The 18,080-nt window shown below is 36.1% G+C and overlaps 3 protein-coding genes across 4 annotated transcripts in view; 1 reads left to right on the forward strand and 2 right to left on the reverse strand.

Moving 5' to 3' along the window:
- LOC142977906 (GATOR complex protein NPRL2-like) overlaps positions 1 to 3,922 on the reverse strand; it is a 70,602-nt gene extending 66,680 nt beyond the window's left edge. The window contains exons 1-3 of the mRNA XM_076122035.1: positions 3,514 to 3,922; positions 1,245 to 1,401; positions 127 to 253 (exon numbers count right to left, since the gene is read on the reverse strand). Coding sequence (XP_075978150.1) covers positions 127 to 253; positions 1,245 to 1,401; positions 3,514 to 3,713 — 484 coding nt within the window. The 5' untranslated portion in view covers positions 3,714 to 3,922. The remainder of the gene's footprint in view (positions 1 to 126; positions 254 to 1,244; positions 1,402 to 3,513) is intronic.
- Positions 3,923 to 4,221: 299 nt separating this feature from the next.
- Ppcdc (phosphopantothenoylcysteine decarboxylase) lies at positions 4,222 to 6,442 on the forward strand. Its single transcript, XM_076122169.1, has 3 exons — positions 4,222 to 4,396; positions 4,477 to 4,680; positions 4,887 to 6,442. Exons 1-3 carry the CDS (start codon positions 4,274 to 4,276, stop codon positions 5,157 to 5,159), a joined length of 600 nt encoding a protein of 199 aa, XP_075978284.1. The 5' UTR covers positions 4,222 to 4,273; the 3' UTR covers positions 5,160 to 6,442.
- The window catches only part of Frl (formin-like protein), a 79,853-nt gene continuing 68,209 nt past the window's right edge, over positions 6,437 to 18,080 (reverse strand). The window contains exons 9-18 of one of the 2 annotated variants that reach the window (XM_076122168.1): positions 17,728 to 17,856; positions 17,333 to 17,444; positions 16,837 to 17,177; positions 16,302 to 16,512; positions 15,396 to 15,968; positions 14,861 to 15,033; positions 14,464 to 14,565; positions 13,947 to 14,048; positions 12,048 to 12,156; positions 9,478 to 9,614 (exon numbers count right to left, since the gene is read on the reverse strand). In XM_076122168.1, the coding sequence (XP_075978283.1) occupies positions 12,076 to 12,156; positions 13,947 to 14,048; positions 14,464 to 14,565; positions 14,861 to 15,033; positions 15,396 to 15,968; positions 16,302 to 16,512; positions 16,837 to 17,177; positions 17,333 to 17,444; positions 17,728 to 17,856 (1,824 nt within the window). In that variant the 3' untranslated portion in view covers positions 9,478 to 9,614; positions 12,048 to 12,075. Of the gene's footprint in view, positions 9,615 to 12,047; positions 12,157 to 13,946; positions 14,049 to 14,463; positions 14,566 to 14,860; positions 15,034 to 15,395; positions 15,969 to 16,301; positions 16,513 to 16,836; positions 17,178 to 17,332; positions 17,445 to 17,727; positions 17,857 to 18,080 lie in introns of both variants that reach the window. The other variant, XM_076122167.1, reaches the window with a different exon arrangement.

Raw genomic sequence — 18,080 nt, forward strand, 5'->3', positions numbered from 1 at the left:
TAAGTTAGAAAAGTCGTATTATTATTAGTCGTATTTATTTGTACGGTACATTTTCGCAACGTTTCACTCAAATTACATTTAACAAGCTATAGTTTTTACAAGCTATTAATATAATCATATATTTACCAGTAAGCGTGCACATTCTTCTACTGTTGATGTCCTGCATCACTTGTCTCATGAGCCCGCCGAGCGCCTTTGCGTCACCAGACATGGACTGTTTCGACAGCCATTCTGTTTCTAACTCCATAGACAACTGGATGGACAAACATATAATATTATAAAAAATGAAACTTTTGAACATACAAAATATATATTTAGCATTGTTTTTGGGATGGAGTGGTGCTATAGAAACTGACAGTATAGCAGCTAGTAATACTTGCTCTAATTCTTAAAACTAAACTTTACATTAGAAGCGTTTAAACTGAAAAACTTTAAGCCTTTGGAAATTAAAAGTGCGTCTGATTAGCACTAGATATTTTAATTAGCGTTAAATAAGATTTGTAACTTCGTTATTTCTGAATATTATTTCGTGATTTTTTTATGGTTTTAAAACAATACATTTTAAGGAATATGGCACAAAAACGATTTTACCAAAATTATATAGATAGATTTATAGTTAGCGTAGTAGAAAAAGATGCTGTCGGTTCTATCTACATTGTTACAAATCGTCATAAATGCTTCAAAACTCTTCCAGGAGTGTATCCTTGACACAGTAATTCACAGTATATTTAAAATTAAATAGTGAGTAGTACACTCACAATTATTGACTCGGTGTGCTATTTGCGAGCATTCTAAATATAAGGAAGCGGACTTCAGTAATAAAATTTTATGATAGAGTTTATGACAGCCGGGTCAAGTGGAGAGAGGGGTCAATTAATGTTGAACATAGTTGGCAACTATGTACCACGATTATTAAGGGCGTTATAGAGATAATTAGACTTTCCGTCATTATGATAAGCCGTTGTCAATGAATAAATTAACTTCAAACAAAATCAAAATAACATTTTATGAATCGAATCTCACGACCTACTACTTTTTACTTTTTCCTTATTTGGATACTCAAAAGAGTAATAACAACACGTCCTAATATAATTATTTAAATTGAAAGCACTTACATTTACCTCAAAGTAAAAAATGTAATTTTTACATCCTACAGAGTGAGAAGGAATGACTGGAGAAAGACATCAAAGGTTGGATATAAATATTATGAAATATGAAGTCGTGTGTATGGTTTGACTACTTACCAGATACTCAGTGAGTTTCTTGACTAGCGGCTCGAGATGCACAGTCCTGGCCCACGCGTCGCACACAAAGCACAGGTTGAAGTAGTACGCGTTGCGCGCATACTTCTTGTTGTCTATCCTCACTGGGAAGCCCAGGATCTTGGAGCCAAGCAAAGTTCTAGAGGACAAAGACAATTTTAGTTATACTTTCGTTGCACTAATTGGTGGTAGCCTAATTTATGAGTATTGAGTAATATATAGCAGAATCCTGGGGATGTGACAAGAAAACCCTTGAAATTTAAATCAACGCTATAATTACCAATTTTCTTCAAAGAAAAAGTAGAGCTCTTTTGTCTCAATTCTGCTCAACACTTTTGGAATAATATAAACTTCTCTTATGAAATTGAAAGTGAATCAACACACCACACTAACGAAGCAACCGATTGATACTGCTCATGTATCCAGCAACGGTAGTGATAGCAGCAGTAATGTGTTTGCTTTGTTAATTGACTGGCTATCCGCCTATTGAGACGTCAAACCACCGAATGAGGAGATAATGTCTAACCCTATTAGAGGTAGCCTGTTTATCACACTAACGACTATACACTTAGCAACAAATTAAACAAGAACCGTACTGTGTGAACAGGCAATAGATGTTATTTTAGAACGAGAGCTTGTAATCGTGAAGGGCTCACCCCCGTTTTCTGAGGTAGGTACATTTAGCGGTAGTTTATCTATTCAATAGAGATTTTTAATACGAGTTTTAACACTATTGAATAGATAAACTACCGCTAAATGTACCTCAGAAACCAGGGGTAAGAAGGGTACTTATCGCGAGCTTTCTATTTCAATTAGATCCTAAGTAAACTAATCGAGAAATATCAGACTTACTTTATCGTAGTGACTAGTAACAACAGAGAATTTTCTTGAAGAAATTCTTTTACGATTCTGTTATTATTCGACTACCAAGGAAAGGTTAATTCTTTACGCATATATTATGTTTTATAGTTTTTTATTTGTTACCAAGTCAGGTGTCGTCCTTGGAACTATTATATCGAGTCAATGTATACAAATACTAAATAGGCGTGCTCCTTATAGCGAGAGTAATAAAACAGGTTTGAACTTTGGCCTTTCGATTGCCGGCAGAGTAGCTGTTGGGCTATTGTCGCTGAATGCCGTATTATTGCTATAAAGACCGACTCTACCGGTTTCGAAGATAACAATTTATTATAATAATATCGATCGAGTTATACCTCGTATATTTCAAGATTTGTATTAGATACTGGTGTTTCTTGAGCTCTTTGTGCTTTCCTTTTCCCGAAGGAATACGCAGGGAATTCTCATTTATTATATAAATGGGATCGTGAACAGTCGTAAGCTGTTTCTTCCGCTTTCGAAAAATAGATGAGAGGGTTTTCATGGAAATTTTCACGCAGACTGGTTAGATATTTCAGTATAATTATGCGTAAGTGAAGCGAGTTCTACGTAATTCAGTATTTAACTAACTACATTTAATTATTTTAAGCAAAATAATGTTTGAAAATGCAGCCGATAGTCATGTTATTTCCTTGGACTATGAAACACATACAAAACAGAATAGGTAGGTAGGTACACACCGGCGGTAGATAAGAAGTTTAAATTAAAATTTATGTGATTGATACCGATGTCATGTAAGCAAGCAAGGTCGTTTGTGTTTGTAATAATTTTCATACATAATAATAATATTTGGGCATTGTTCTACAAGTTTCCTATTGCTGAAATTATTAGGTATAGAATGCTTAACTATTCATATTTAGGATATAATATTAGGATTTACGTGTCTTTGTAAGTAAGACGTAGGTGCGACTTCGCGGATGCGACCATTATGGTCTGTAAAATTACTGATGGGAATGACCATCTCTGATCGAATTTAATTTTTATTTTTATTTACCTACTGCCTTTAAACATTGCGATAAAACGACAAGAAGACAAAATTATGGTAGGTTATACCCGTTAGATACAACTTTCGTGAACGTTCGTGTTTATTAAAACAAAAATAACAATTTCTAATATACCTACTTGAGATAATGTAGATTTGGTCGGTCACTGTGACTGGTACCAACTGTCTTATTATTGTAAACACTTTCGGCACAAGGTGTGTTGATAAACATGTATTACCTAAAGATAGTAAAAATACCTATTTTCCTCGAGTTATTTCAAGTTTCCAAAGTAATTAACACATAACCTCTAAAATGAAGCAATGTTTATGTCATAAATAAGTAAATATTCAACTACCCACAACAATACTCACACAGTCAACGTGCATCTTTGTAGTTGTACTTTCGGTATAATATAATGACTGACTGTATCAAAAATATCTTTTGATATATAGTTTTCTGGCACTTGGCATGTTATCTTCGGCCCGGCGGTCGGGTGGAATTCACACAAAAATATACAACGAATTGGCCCTTCCTGACCACAACCTTCGTAGTACTTCACTTTGCCATCCATCGTAAACAAATAGATTTAACACTTAACACATCATTCACATATTTTTATTTTACACGTAAACAATTCACAAAAGTTCACTGTACACACAAGCACTGTTAACAATAATGACATACTAACATGAATTTCATAAACGTAAATATTAGGTGTTTTTAAAACAACTTCGTACACTACTCCATCCGCATAATATAATCGACAGACTGACGTAATTTTGTTGTGAATATTTTGATTTTGATAACAATGACGTTTTAATTAAGTGTTGCCAGAGCAAGAGTTAAAACTTCCATTATCTATTTCTAGACGTACGTCCTAGTTTAACATACAAATTTTCGCTATTTTAGGTTGTAAAAACTAACAATGGCATATCTTATAAGATTCTTAGTTATTAGAAAATAAGTTAGATATAAATATTAGTATCAATCAATGACATGTTCAACATAATAAGAAAAAACAAAATTAATAAATATTCTCATAGTTTTTGAACGTACAAAATTTACGTCCACTTTCATTGTCAAATTATATGTCAGATCTGTAGTAAATATTTTGTTTTCGAACTTTTCAAAATGGATAAAAGGTCTTGTAAGCTCCTTATTGCAGCAACAGGAAGCGTGGCTGCTCTCAAAATACCTGTTCTTATAAGATCCCTATTGGATTTACCAGCAGACGAAATGACTTATTGTTTCGAGGTTATGTTTATGTTCTAACATTCTAATTTTGAGGATAAACTCATAGAACTGTAGGCTGAAATGTCTTCTTTTTACTGTAGGTCCACCTTCTAGTTACGGAGCATGCTAAGCATTTCTTCAAGATATCGGAATTGCCGGTAGAGGTGAAGGTGTACGACGATGCCTTAGAGTGGCAAGCTTGGCAACAAAGAGGTGACCCTGTTCTACACATTGAGCTTGGCAAAATGGCAGACATGATGATTATAGCTCCTTTGGATGCTAACACATTGGCTAAGATGACACATGTAAGTGTAAAGATACCAGACATTCTAGAAAGCTTACATTTTATGCCAACTTTGTGTATTTCACAGTTCATTGAGTACAAGAAAAGCCTTTCTAATATACTTTGTTTGTATGTATCTAATATACTTTGTCTAGAATTCTATGTTATATAATGGAAACTTACTAAGTTCCTACAGCAGCAATTCTATTATACTGTTTCATGTTCCAGGGTTTATGCGACAACCTCCTAACATGCACCACAAGGGCCTGGGACCTGGACAAGCCATTAATCTTCTGTCCCGCAATGAACACGAGAATGTGGGAGCACCCCATCACATCACAGCAAATAGCAACACTGAAGCAATGGGGCCATATTGAAATACCACCGATCAGCAAGAAACTCATGTGCGGCGACACTGGCATCGGAGCAATGGCAGAAGTCAGTACAATTGTGGAAACACTTATTAAAGTTGCTGATCGTAAATTTAATAGAACTGTGTAGTTTTTATTCATAGTTTTGTAATCAGAATAATTTTTATTGCTACTATATTATAATTTAAGAAGGATGAGACAATTTATTGCACTGCACGGAATGTAAGTATTGAGTGTCACTAAGAGTGAATTCAGTGTCACATTTGTACTCACTTACTGCTTTTTTTGGCAATAACTTTGTCATTACTACAATAGCTTGAAATTATTATTCCAATTTTACATTTATGGCAGGTGTAGATTAAATGTTTGTATATGATTACAAGATTATCATGTGCCTACTCTAATATTATTAAAATTTTACGCATTAAAATTGGTGCATGCACAAAATCACAAAGCATTGCATATGCTATGCAGCCATTCATTGTGCCTTTATCACAATAAATTAGGAAAATTATGAAAATATGATTGAGTATAAAGTCTGATAGCTATGACAAGCTCAGTTCCAAAGCTGTGTATTCTAGTCCCACAACTTCGTAGAGAGCCTTGGCATGCACAATTATAAAATGTATACTTCAACTAGCCGGGAACTTGCATACAACTTACTCTACTAAGTTGTTGGACTATACAGAGGGCAAATAAAAGACAATGTACATACAAACTTATTTGTTAATAAGTTTATTATTATTATGACCAAAGATTATGATCAAATTGTACTTAGTTTTTAAATTCGATGTGTATTATGTAGTGATAGCTACAAATAATTGGTTTAAGATTTTGTTATTGCTTTTGTTATTTTTTAATATTTTAATTGAATCACAACTTACGATGTTTAATTGAGTTTTTTCTCTGCCTCTATAAAAGTAAGAAGTCTACAGTAAAGCTTCTTTCTTCTTTCTTTTCTTTTAAAAAAGACAACTCCCGCACTAAGAATTGCTCTTGTGTCGCGGGGACTTTTACAAACATACAAACAACGGACACAAAGCACAACCAGACCTGAAGCAATTATTTGTGGATCGCACAAATAATTGCTCCGTGTGGGAATCGAACCCACGACCTCCCGTTGCAGTGGTATCGGCGTGGCGACCACTGCGCCACGGAGGCAGTCAGCGATATTACAGTTGTAAGAAACATAATTTTATTTTTTTACATTAATTTTACTCATAGATTGTGTTCAAATATATCTTTTTGTACGTACTTATAACTTTTTTATACATATTATTCATTTACTGCGTTTAAAGACAAGTAACAACGAATTTCGTAAAATTCCATTTTATATTATTGTTTTAGGTTTAGTAATCTCATTAGTTATAAAGGTGCTGACACAAATATATTGAAATAAAATCACTGTTATGATGTATGTTTTATTTATTGCATTCGAATACTACTAATGCTAGCGTACATGCGGTACTAACAAAACCTCGGGATCAAATACAAATCACCTCACGTACAATAACTATACACAAAAAACGTTTCTATAAATTTCTACTAAACTTAAATAATTCCTAAATACAGATTATTGTCTGATAAAGAGCTATTTATATTTAAAATAATAATTACAAATTAACTTATGAATTATGGAGTTGTTTATCTTTATAAATAATTAGGATATGTAATTAATTTTAACAATATTGTTTTCATTTAATTATTACCTGGTTTATAATTAATCAGTAAAATTAATAATTGCATCAAATACCAAGATATTGGGTTGCCAACAAATAAGTTGTAATACCAGAAAGCAAATCAAAATCAATTTGAATCCCGAAATTTCGAGTAGGTTTTCTATGGTGAAAAAACTGGCGGGCAAAATTATTTTATTTCGACAATAATCTGTATTTGGGAAGTAGTAATATTCAAAATGTATAACTTGAGAAACCGTATCGACAATATAATAATAATACACAACAAATCAATATCAAATCGCGATTCATTTTGCGATCAACTTAAATGCACACTACGAAAAAAAATACGTGGAACATAATCGTCTAATTAGAAGACAATTAAATAAGTAAGTAATAAAATTTTGTGCGTATATTATTTTATGAAAATGATTCTCTTTTTTTAGGACAAAAAAATCAATTAATTCAGCATTATTTAATTATCTTATAAGTTGAGCGCAAAACGAACCGACCCATTATTTTGTGCAAGTTCAAGTTATTCAACATAACCCTGTATTTTTCATCTCCAAAACAAAATCCAATAATAATCTTGTCATGACTTAGTGAAAATGAATAATTATAAGCTATTGTGCGAATAAGCACCTCTATTTAGTGAACAGTTAGTAAAATCATACAACACATGCAAGTTAGTTGAGACTTTAAAAAAAACATACGAAATAATGGCCATTGTTTAATTTTTTTTTATTAATACAAGGCATAATATAGGAAAAGTAATATTATTCTTTTGTTAAGATACATAATAGTTTTATATCTTTTCAATAGAGGTCGTTGATGTCATGAAATAGCGTGGTTAGTTTGAAATTTAGATGTTTTTATTAAAATGTTTTTTTTTTTTATGTTGCATTGTATGATTTTATTATCTAAACACACGAACTATGTGCTCAAGCATCAATATATTAATCAATACACTGGATCAATTAAATTAATAAACTTATATGTAAAAGTACCGATTTCAGGGATCATATCAAATATATACCCTAAAAATTATATTGCTCGCTTAAATTCCCAAGTAGCTTGAGTAAATACATAATAATATAAAAAATACAATATTTACACTATTTTTATGCGTATATCATTCTGAAATTGGAACTTTCACAGGCAAAAAATAAAACATTAAAAACGAATATTTACAATATTATAAAATAATCAAATTATTAGCAGATCGAATGACGTTTTATTGTGTACAAAACTTAACCTAATTGGAATAGAATTATATAAATTATTAAAAGCTACAAGTGTCATGTTCGCACTGATTAAGATACAATACAATACATAGAGGGATACTGAACTGTTTCACAAAGTGTACACTCGATATATAGAATACTAGTCGTATGTACTGACGCCACACCTACACAAGCGAGAGAGCTAATACAATCAAATAATTAACATATAAAATTAAATACAATTTATTTAGCAATAAACATGCACATTTAAATATAATTTTATTTCAAATTAACTGTATACCTATGAATTATAAGAATTCTACTCGTTACCTAACAATATCTAAGGCTGCATGTAGATGTGGAGTCAGTGTTGTAATAAATTTGAACTATCACAAAGTACATAAAAATGCTATACCATAAATGCGTATGTTTCATACAATAATATCAAATATTACTAAAAATCGTTTATTGGTTCGTAATATTGTATACGTGTACATATATAAGGACACTGTTATTAATACCTATTTATATTATTTTATTTTTAACTCGAAAAATCGCGTAGAAAACCTGTGCGTCTATTTTAAAAGGCCATTTTTTGTTCTAGCGGGACTAAGTGCCCATAGCATCGAAAACTATTGTCTAACTGGGTTTTAGTAGAGGGTTTTCGTTACTTATAACCAGCTTTTCAATTTGTGCATGAGATTCGATCAAGAGAGACGTGTCGGCTCTTAATTTATTCGTATTTTTTCATGGTTAGTAATCCAAGTTTCGCTATGGGCATGTAAACAATACTAAAAGCTAAGCTTTCGTATAGAAAATAAAAAACACGTGTAAATGGTATCGTAGCAAAATACTGGTTATCGCTGTCGCGCGTGGAATGGACTGAATCGTAGGCGTATCAAACTTATTATATCTTCACATACATTGCACCCAACTTTTTAGGAAAACATTCATCAATGGCAACACTTTCTTGCACCTGGCAACTTTACCTAACGGCTTTTTTAATTTAAAATATCGGTTTCCGGACGTTTTATAACTTTACACACCTTTTAGGCCAATAACACGCTAAGCCAATAACACCGAGTAACATTATATGAGTGCAATATACGCAATACATAGGCACATCGTTCATACGACGGTTTCGTTTTGTTTGTCGAACATAGCTCGCGTGTACTTCGATATAACATCGTAAGTAGACTTGATGAGCTCGCAGCGCTCCTCCACCTCGCACTCGGAGGGCGCCACGCGGTACGTCGACTTCTTCCTACAACTACCCTCCAGAACGGGACTCTCTCTGAAGTCTGCCACATTATCCTCAATATTGTAGATAGCGATGGACTTATTTTTGGGTACCATCTCGAGATCCTTGCGTTTTTTCTTTTTGGAGTTTTGGTCGTTGTTGCAGCGTGCGTTGATAGTTTTGACGGCGTTGAGTACGTGCGAGTCCAGTGCGAGACTGGAGTCGAGCTCGTATCATACGTCCAGCTCCTCGAGTCCCTTGGAGAGTCGGTGCGAGTTGATGCGGCGGCGGTGGGAGCGGCGCACGGCGTCAGCGCGGCGGTAGGGCTCGCTCCTGAGCCCGTGCAAGATATCCTCCAATGCACCATTGTACACCTCGTCTTGGTGAAGCAGTTTCTTTTCGCCGACGGCCTGCGACTTCGTTTTTAGTTCGTTGATTACAGCCTCCTATAAGTAGAGCATAAGTTAGTATATTGTTATTTATAAAGTGAAGAGTATCGTGAGCCTAGTATACTGGGTAGTAGTCTACGAATGAGCTATTTAATCTGTAAGATGTGATATAAGTTTTTGATGAAAGAAATCCGAGATCTACATGGATATTTTTTTTAATTAGTGGCTGTAAATACAATTGATGTGCTAACCGTGAACTAGACGGATACAGTGGTCTGAGAATCATACGGCAAAGATTGTAAGCAACTGTTTTTTTAACATTCGCTGGCCAAAGGAGAAAGGTTAAACAATTTATAAGATTTCTATTAAAGAGTCTCAAACCACTGTATCAATCACAATACTTCTCTGAACCCTACTATAAACTGAAGCTTCAAATATATCAAACAAAAGTCCTTAAACAAATAAACATAAAACACAAATTCCAAGCGACAATGACATTCCATTGCACAAAATAACAACACTACATACAGTAGCATGATATAAATATATAATTAAAATAATAATAAAAACATTCCCTGTTAGGTTCCATGCAAGTGCAGCGTAACAAGAAAATATTTACACTCAGTATTTTTGAATATACAAGTCTTCATTCATAATGTTAAAGTTGCCAGCTACAAAATTTCAATCACCTTTTTTTCTTGCAAATTATTGGGATTCGTTATTAATAGATGGCAACTTTTTACCTAAATACTTATTTATTTTTTACTATCTAAGAAACTTAATTCGACTAAAGATTAAAATTGACTATATTCTGTTTAATTATTGTGTGTATTATTACAGTTTAGTACACTTAAATAAATAAATTATGTGTGTTTACATAATAATCTTGTAATATTCATGTGATTCCGACGACTGTGGTCGTCGTGTGCTTTGTGTATGTTTAGTGAAATTTGCGTGTAAGTGAGTGAAAGCAGTGATTTGTTTCCTGATACCGAGTTGACCTTAGAAAATAATCTTGAGCCACTTTCAAAGAAATAGTCATCTTTTACATCAAATGAACGAACAAGTAGTTTTATTTTCACAAAACCTGTGCGACCTGAAAACTTTGAAAAATATTTGACCGTTGAGTAGATTTTGTCCAAGTGAAAATGGATGATCACGACATGGCACTCGAGTTAAAGGGTAAACTAGCTCTTAAAAGCAGTGGAAAACACGTACAATGCACACGAGTTGCACGTGTACGTACACGTCTCATACAAAAGTGCCATCTTTTAAAAAAGTTAGATGACTATTTCTCTACTTCATGTTATTTACTCCCTCCGTGTGTATGTCATGCAATTCTCCTGTTACCGTGAGTGCTAGGGTTTAGGACATATTAGGACAATGTGCCCTAACGATTCTGATTGAAATGTACCACACTTGTTCTAAGGACCCGTGCATGGATCACACTGTAGGATTCCTGGTTACTAACTACTCATCCCGTCTTTTATTACTTTCACCTGACTGCGAGGAGGCTAAGATGTATATTCTATAAATTTAACTAGTTGCAACATTGGGGTTTTCTGATTTATGTTAATTAACACTATTTCTAGAGTGTAAGTCTTACTTCATATGGTGTAATTACTTATTGATAAACCGACTAGGATGTATGCAATCAATTCATACCTGCAGAACATAATTTTCGGCATTTGGATCGTATCCATTTAATTAATTAACTCAAAGACTAAGAATTGGATGACGCTGATAAAGTATGCCTCTAAGACGCAAACCAGACAGAAAAAAGTCTTTTAAAATCTTGCATCTGCACCTTTCTTAGCTGTACTCGTATAGTATTTGACTTATTGTGATATTTTTTCTGTCTGTTTCCCGTCATTCGCAGTCAGGTGTGACCTACATAGGGTTACAATGATTCCATCGTGTCGGACCGCATGCTAGGCGTGTGGGGTTATCGACCAGCTACGAACATCCCTCGGTTCGCTGACAACATGCGCTCTGTACCCGCCCCGCTATTAGTCACTCGTTTCTATTGGTGTGTAATGTTTCTAGAGGCTTACTATCCTATTTTATTAATCCCCATCTATTCAATAGCGTTTAAACTCGTATAAACGCTAAGTATATACTCGTATAAACGGGGGTAAGTATTTTAACTTTTGACTCCACTACCCTAATTACCTCAGTTAAATGTAAAAATGTTTTAACTAAATTATTCATCTTATTGTTACTAAAAAGTCACTGAATAAAACTGTGTTTTGACCAAAATAACAAACTCTTAATATTTATTTTCTTATTCTAAACTATTAATTTGTTTACTGTATTCTACCAACACTTCAAAAAATCTATAGTGAAAACTACTCTTACTATCAAAAATCACCCCTTAACACAACCACCCTCTCAAAACACAACGCCATCTATGTAATTACACACCAAGTATCACCCCAACCGTGGTTAGTACACACGCACACATTGTTCTGCCGAGTGTGAACCACTTACTCCTATGTTAGGCCTTCGGGCCGCGAGCCTACACGGGCTCTAGACTGTGCCTCAATTGAGACAAGTGTTGCTGCAATAGGCCTGCGCTGACGGCCGCGTAGTTAAACCTCTGTGAGAAAGTTTATGTGTTACCATCACCTACTACGATTTGATGGGGCAGATGTAGTAACACTGAGTGTTGCCTGTATAAAAAATAGAGATTTAAGATCTTTGTTCATTCGATCTCATAATATAGGTTTCAACCAAGTCAGGTAAGGTAGTAATCTGCTAAAATAAGTTTCCATTCATATTGAAAAACTGTTGTTGCTGCTCTATAAGCAGAAAGTAGAGAATACGCATAAGTCTGATATCATACAACAATATGCTCTTTTCTACACAAGTAGCGTAAAAGGTAAGAATAAAAAAATATTCATGGAATAACATTTCAGCAGTAACAATCAAAGAATACAAATGGGAAAATATTTTAGCAGTTTGCACTAACCTGAGACCCACCACAATATCAAAATTACTTCAAAAAATCTACCAATAAGACACACTTTACTTCCTCAGTGTTACCACATCTAATAAACAAATAAATATACCATCACCGTTATGTTACGTGTCAATATGTTCAATGTACTACCTGTCACCTTAACAACAAACTTCACTCAACTCTTCACATTGTTTGTGAAATAATAACAAATACATTCATATATTCTCTTAATCACCTTTAAGGTATACTTTAAAGTACTTAATTTTAATGTATTGAGAATACATTAAAATTAAGTAAAGTTGGTTATTTAGTATAGATATCGTTAGATAGACGAATGCTTAAAAATTACTTTACTATTATGTAGGAATAAATACACTTTACGTGATGTTTGCCCAAAAGAAATACAATTTATTTTCTTAAATGTGTATCAAATACAAAAATGGCTACATCTTCATCAATGTTAGCCAATGAATACAGAACGAGCTGTTTTACCGAGCGCGTTCCTTTGATTTATAGAATAAACAAGTCCCTCCGCACTTGCCCAGCGTGGTGGACTCAAGGCCTTACCCATCCCTCATTACCCTTGCCGAGCAATGGGATAGTAATGGGTTATATATTTTTTTGCACAAACAATAATTTCAAACTATAGCCGGCACTGGAAAACCGGCTTACTTAATATCTTCTCTCAAATTGCCAAAGGTTCATACTTTCGTATTTTAACATCCTTCCACCAAGGCAAGTGAACTTCAAGCAGCCACACAATTCAAACTCAAATACAGTGGCTACGTCTACAAAGTTATTCAATGTTAATCAACGGCACTTCAAAACATGTTAATCAAACTTAAAGGTGACTAAGAAAATATCAAAAAAACTAATTGTACATTGTAATTAGTGTGAAAATGAGTACATTAATGTAGAAACAGTACAGTTTGGGGCCACTGTAGCCAGTAGAGCCAGTAGAGCCACTATAGAGAATGCATTAATATCAACATGATCAACGTAATACTACAATGTCCATACACCGAAGCGTTATGCTGAGCCGAAGCGAAACTAACTTATGCAACATCGAGAACTTTTGTGTGTTGTTTAGTAATATGACTAGGGAACTACGAATTATATACGTCAATATATTTTATTCAATGGACAAACTAAATGAATAACATTTTTTTACTGTAATTTTATTTTGCATGGGGAAATTTTCTGCATGAAGAAAGTTTCTTAAAATCAAACTTTGAGAGTTTTAGTCAAAACCTTTCATTAATCCAAAACATCAGAATCCTTTACATCCTCAGCAATATAAGATAACAAAAGATCGAATCCTATATTATTTTAACAATTAAGTCATATAACTAAACAACACATGCCTATACATCGTGTACGCCACTATGTTCATTATGTGTACAGCCATAGGGTGTGTTATCGCGTACCTGTTGTTTCTTCTGCACCAGCTTCACTTTGTTGGGGTCGACGTGGTCGTGCTGCGCCGCCTGCTCCAATCTACGACGTTGCTCGTTCTCTGCGTCCGCTTGCTGGAAACAGACGTACAAAGGTTTAAAGGTTACTAGTTGTTAAAACTAGAAAGTACTGCGTGCGTCTTATATTGCAAGTGCCATTTAAATTTATGAATTTGTCGGATGTGTTTGTGCATTTCAATTCTAAATTACTAATACTACTAATACTTACTTATACTAATTATTCTTACGATTACTTAGAAATGGCGCATACTATATTTTATGAACCTAGTGCGCATCTGTCCTATATAAAGTTTAGTTACAGACAGATATATGTTATAGTTCAGTTCACAGACAAAATTATAGGAATTTTTCTAATAGTAAAATAGTAGGCGTTTGAAATGTGTAATAATACGTTTTAAATGCATTAAAAACATGATATTGGTAATATTTTTTATTCGTGTCAAATGTTATTTATAGTAGAGGTACAAACCTTGAACGCCCTCGTGAACCGTACGAGCAGCGAGAAGAAAGCGTTAGCGTCACAGCCGCGCGGCGCCTCGCCGAAGTACTCCACGCACGACGCGAACGAGTCCTGCGCCACACACATGTTAGATGATGTTTATTTACTAAACAACAATTGGTTTTACCGTTACATTTGCTGTAAGTTTACTCATAAACAATGATATCTGGTATCAAGTTTACATTAGCCGAGCCTTTCTTCCAACTATTGTGTCGGCTTATGGAGTTACTGTCAACCGGACCTCCACAACTCAGTTACCTGGGTAATGATACGATCGGGTATTCAGACTCATAAAATTAGTGGCAACCAATTCAATCGCAATAAATCTCTATTCATAATCGACAAAGACGGCTATGTCGTGTGGTACCTGCGCGTGCTTGGTCTCGGCGCGCAGGCGGCGCAGCTTGTCGGCGGCGTTGGCCAGGAAGTCGCGCAGCACGTGCGGCGCGTGGCGACTGTCGCGCGCCTCCGCCTCGCGCCGCACGGCCTCCATGCCGCGCTCCAGCTCGCACACGTCGCCCGCCACGTTCTCCAGCGACACTGCACACAGACAATAAACCAACGATTCACAACAACGTTTTTATTATATAAAAGGGCACGGGAATTAGGGAAAACACGCATTTTACATTGGAATTCCTAAAACTTAAGATAGCTTGCGACCACAAACTTGGAAACAAACCACTGTTTCTAATTTTTTGCTATCTACAAAAATGACTGAGATATTTAACCTTAAAATGCAACATGCATGCTCTGCAGCATAATGCCACACGGCGACCGAACTTGTTAACGATAACAACTTCTTTACCTTTTAGGAAATAAAAACACTTAAACACGTATTTATTGATGTTTTGTAAACACCCTAAATATAAAGTTTCAAGCCCTAAAAATAAAACATCACTTACCTTGAGCAGCCTTATCTATATACAAGAGCTCTGTATCAAAGTTCATCAATTCAGGGAAGTTCTGTCTAATCGTTCCCACGATGTAATGCAACAACGATATCCTCTTATCCGTCGACTTCGTATCCATCAGCGTGTCCAAACTCTGCAACTTGAACCCGTAAGCCGGGCCCCGCTTACTACTGTTCAAGTAGTTACCGAACGCGAGAATTATTTCCAGAACATTCCTCAACTTCGTAGAAGATTTGACTGAAGAAGAACCAGAAATTATCGCGTGGATTTGAGGAGTGATCAGATGTATATTGTCGAAGAAGTTCCCCATATAACTCATGATAGATAATTTTGCTGAAATTCTTTCCACTTTGGTTAGTTGCATCAAGAATTTGTCTTCTTCCGTCAATTGATTGATGTTTTTCTTCTCTGCTACATATTCCTTGTAGGCCTTTTGTTCGGCTTCCGTGGGGACCATTCGTTGAAGGATCTCGACGCTTTCTAGCGGTAGTTGTTTGAGGTCCAAGTTGTTGACTGCTTGGATTACTTTTTCGACGGGCGTGTCGAGTTTTCTTCTTGATATTGCTGTAAATAAAACAATCTTGGTTAATTTATGTATACCTTATAAAAAACGCATAATGTAAACGACCGCATTTTGCAAGCGTGTAGCTACGTGCGTATGCGTACACGTGCACGTATTGTATATAAAGGAATAAAACTTGAAACATATTATTTCTCTTTTTGTCATGTAGCTGGGTAAAAAAGGATGAAATGTGCAGCATGCGATCACTCTACGTAGCCAGTTCGTGACTCATTAACAAGGTTAGTCAGTTTTGATTTTGTGTTAATTTTGCTAGATATCTTTTTTACGTTGAAGTCGTATGTAAAGGCGTATCTCTAAGTATAAAGCGCACATACCGATGTTCCTGAGTCGTGTGTGTTCCAGCAGCGACACAGTGTCGGGCTTGCGGAAGCGCTTGCTGGGGAAGGAGGCCAGCGTGTCGCTGTCCGTGTCCAGCGCCGCGCCGCCGCACGCGCCGCCGATGCGGAACTTCTCCTCGAACTCCGTGAAGTTGATCCTGCGCCGCGGACGCTCCTCGTCCAGTTCGTTGAAGATTGTGCCTCGGACCTGGACAAATAACATTATTTATTACCAGCTATGTCTAATGGAGTTAACTTTTCTTCAGACCCTTTCAAACTGGTCAAGACACGCGCTCAAGTTATACTGTTTGAATTGTAAGCTAAAAGGCAGACTTTCGTACAGAGAATATTACGCTCATGTTTAGCATTTGGGCGGTAGAATTCAACGACTGAATTAGATTGATAGTATTTAGTTCAGACTAACTAGTTACGAAACTACAAAGAGCTAAATCATTCTTGTCCAAGATTTTAACCATTTTTAACAATCAGCGCTATCTTGAGGAGGATTTTTTGCTATAGTTTTCTTACATACCTGATTAGGCTTCAACGCGATCCAATTCAAAGTGGGCAGCTTATACTTGGTATCGACCTTCCGTTTGATGGTCATCGCGTCTGTGTGGTGTGGCGGGGCCATGAGACCAGGTGCTGGCGGCGCGGGGGGAGGTGGGGCTGGTACCAACGTTGGTGGCGGCGGTGGAGGGGGAGGGCAAGGAGCCGGAGGGGGCGGGGCGACTGGTGCGGGCGGAGGGGGAGGTGCCACCGGAGCTGGTGGCGGGGGAGGCGGGGATTTGTATGTGGGCGTGTCTCCGTTAGGTAGCGTCGCGTGCCCGTTTGGAGTGCCGCCGTTGCAGAGGTGTGAGGAGATAGCGCCCACTGGAAAAAAAACAAATTTGTCAGTTAGCTTGCTGTTTAATTTCTGATGCAAACAGATCATACTCCATGCACAAAATTGTAGTTAGTTTTATTTATTTGGGGTCAAAAAGAATGTGTTTTAGATTTTTGTTGTGTGAGACGGTGTGTAAACTTACTGGAAGCCCCTCTAGGCAGTGACTTGGTGAGTGACTCGAGCTCCTGAACCTTGGACTCCAGCATCGACTGCCGATTGCGAGAGTCCTGCTGCGCTCGCCGTAGTGTCGACACCTGACAAGGAACAAACAATATTAAACTCCATCTTCAATCAATCTTCCATGACTTAAGATTTTAAGTTCTACATTTGCATTCTTAATTTCATTAAGCGCATTTATTCAGCAATTTACCTATTATGGGAACGGATATATTTTTAAAACATTTTTCTTATTGATTTTTCTTTAGCCTTGGGTCTTATGAAAGTAGGTAACTTTCATAAGACCCATTTAAAAACACGTGTTGATATTTTTGTTGCAACTGAGATCTGCGCAAATATTACCTTTTATTTAGAGCTTACCTCTTCAACAACCTGTCTCCTCGCCTCGGCTAGCTGGTCACGTTCCTGCCGCACTTGCGCCAGTTCTGACTCCAACGTAGCGAGCTTGGCAATTGCCTCGCGTTCCAGTGCCGCCATGCGCTCGTGAGCCTGCAGAATAAACATTACGTCTATAATAACTGGGACTGTTATAGAAGAAGAAGAAAAACCCGTTACTGTCCCACTGCTGGGCAAAGGTCTCCTTCCGTAATGAGAGAGAGGCCTTGAGTCCACCACGCTGGCCAATTGCGGGTTGGGGACTTTGCATAACTAAGAAGTTTTTATTTCCAACGTACTTCAGCGTAGTAGGTGATCATCTCCCAAAAGAAGAATTT

Source organism: Anticarsia gemmatalis, chromosome 13, assembly GCF_050436995.1.
Source record: "Anticarsia gemmatalis isolate Benzon Research Colony breed Stoneville strain chromosome 13, ilAntGemm2 primary, whole genome shotgun sequence".
NCBI classification, from domain to species: Eukaryota; Metazoa; Arthropoda; class Insecta; order Lepidoptera; family Erebidae; genus Anticarsia; species Anticarsia gemmatalis.

Bases quoted from the DNA above. Each gene is read 5' to 3' on its own strand.
- Ppcdc (XM_076122169.1), top strand. From the start codon at position 4,274: ATGGATAAAAGGTCTTGTAAGCTCCTTATTGCAGCAACAGGAAGCGTG. The intron at 4,397-4,476 runs GTTATGTTTATG...TTTTTACTGTAG, and splicing joins AAATGACTTATTGTTTCGAG to GTCCACCTTCTAGTTACGGA. The intron at 4,681-4,886 runs GTAAGTGTAAAG...TTCATGTTCCAG, and splicing joins CATTGGCTAAGATGACACAT to GGTTTATGCGACAACCTCCT.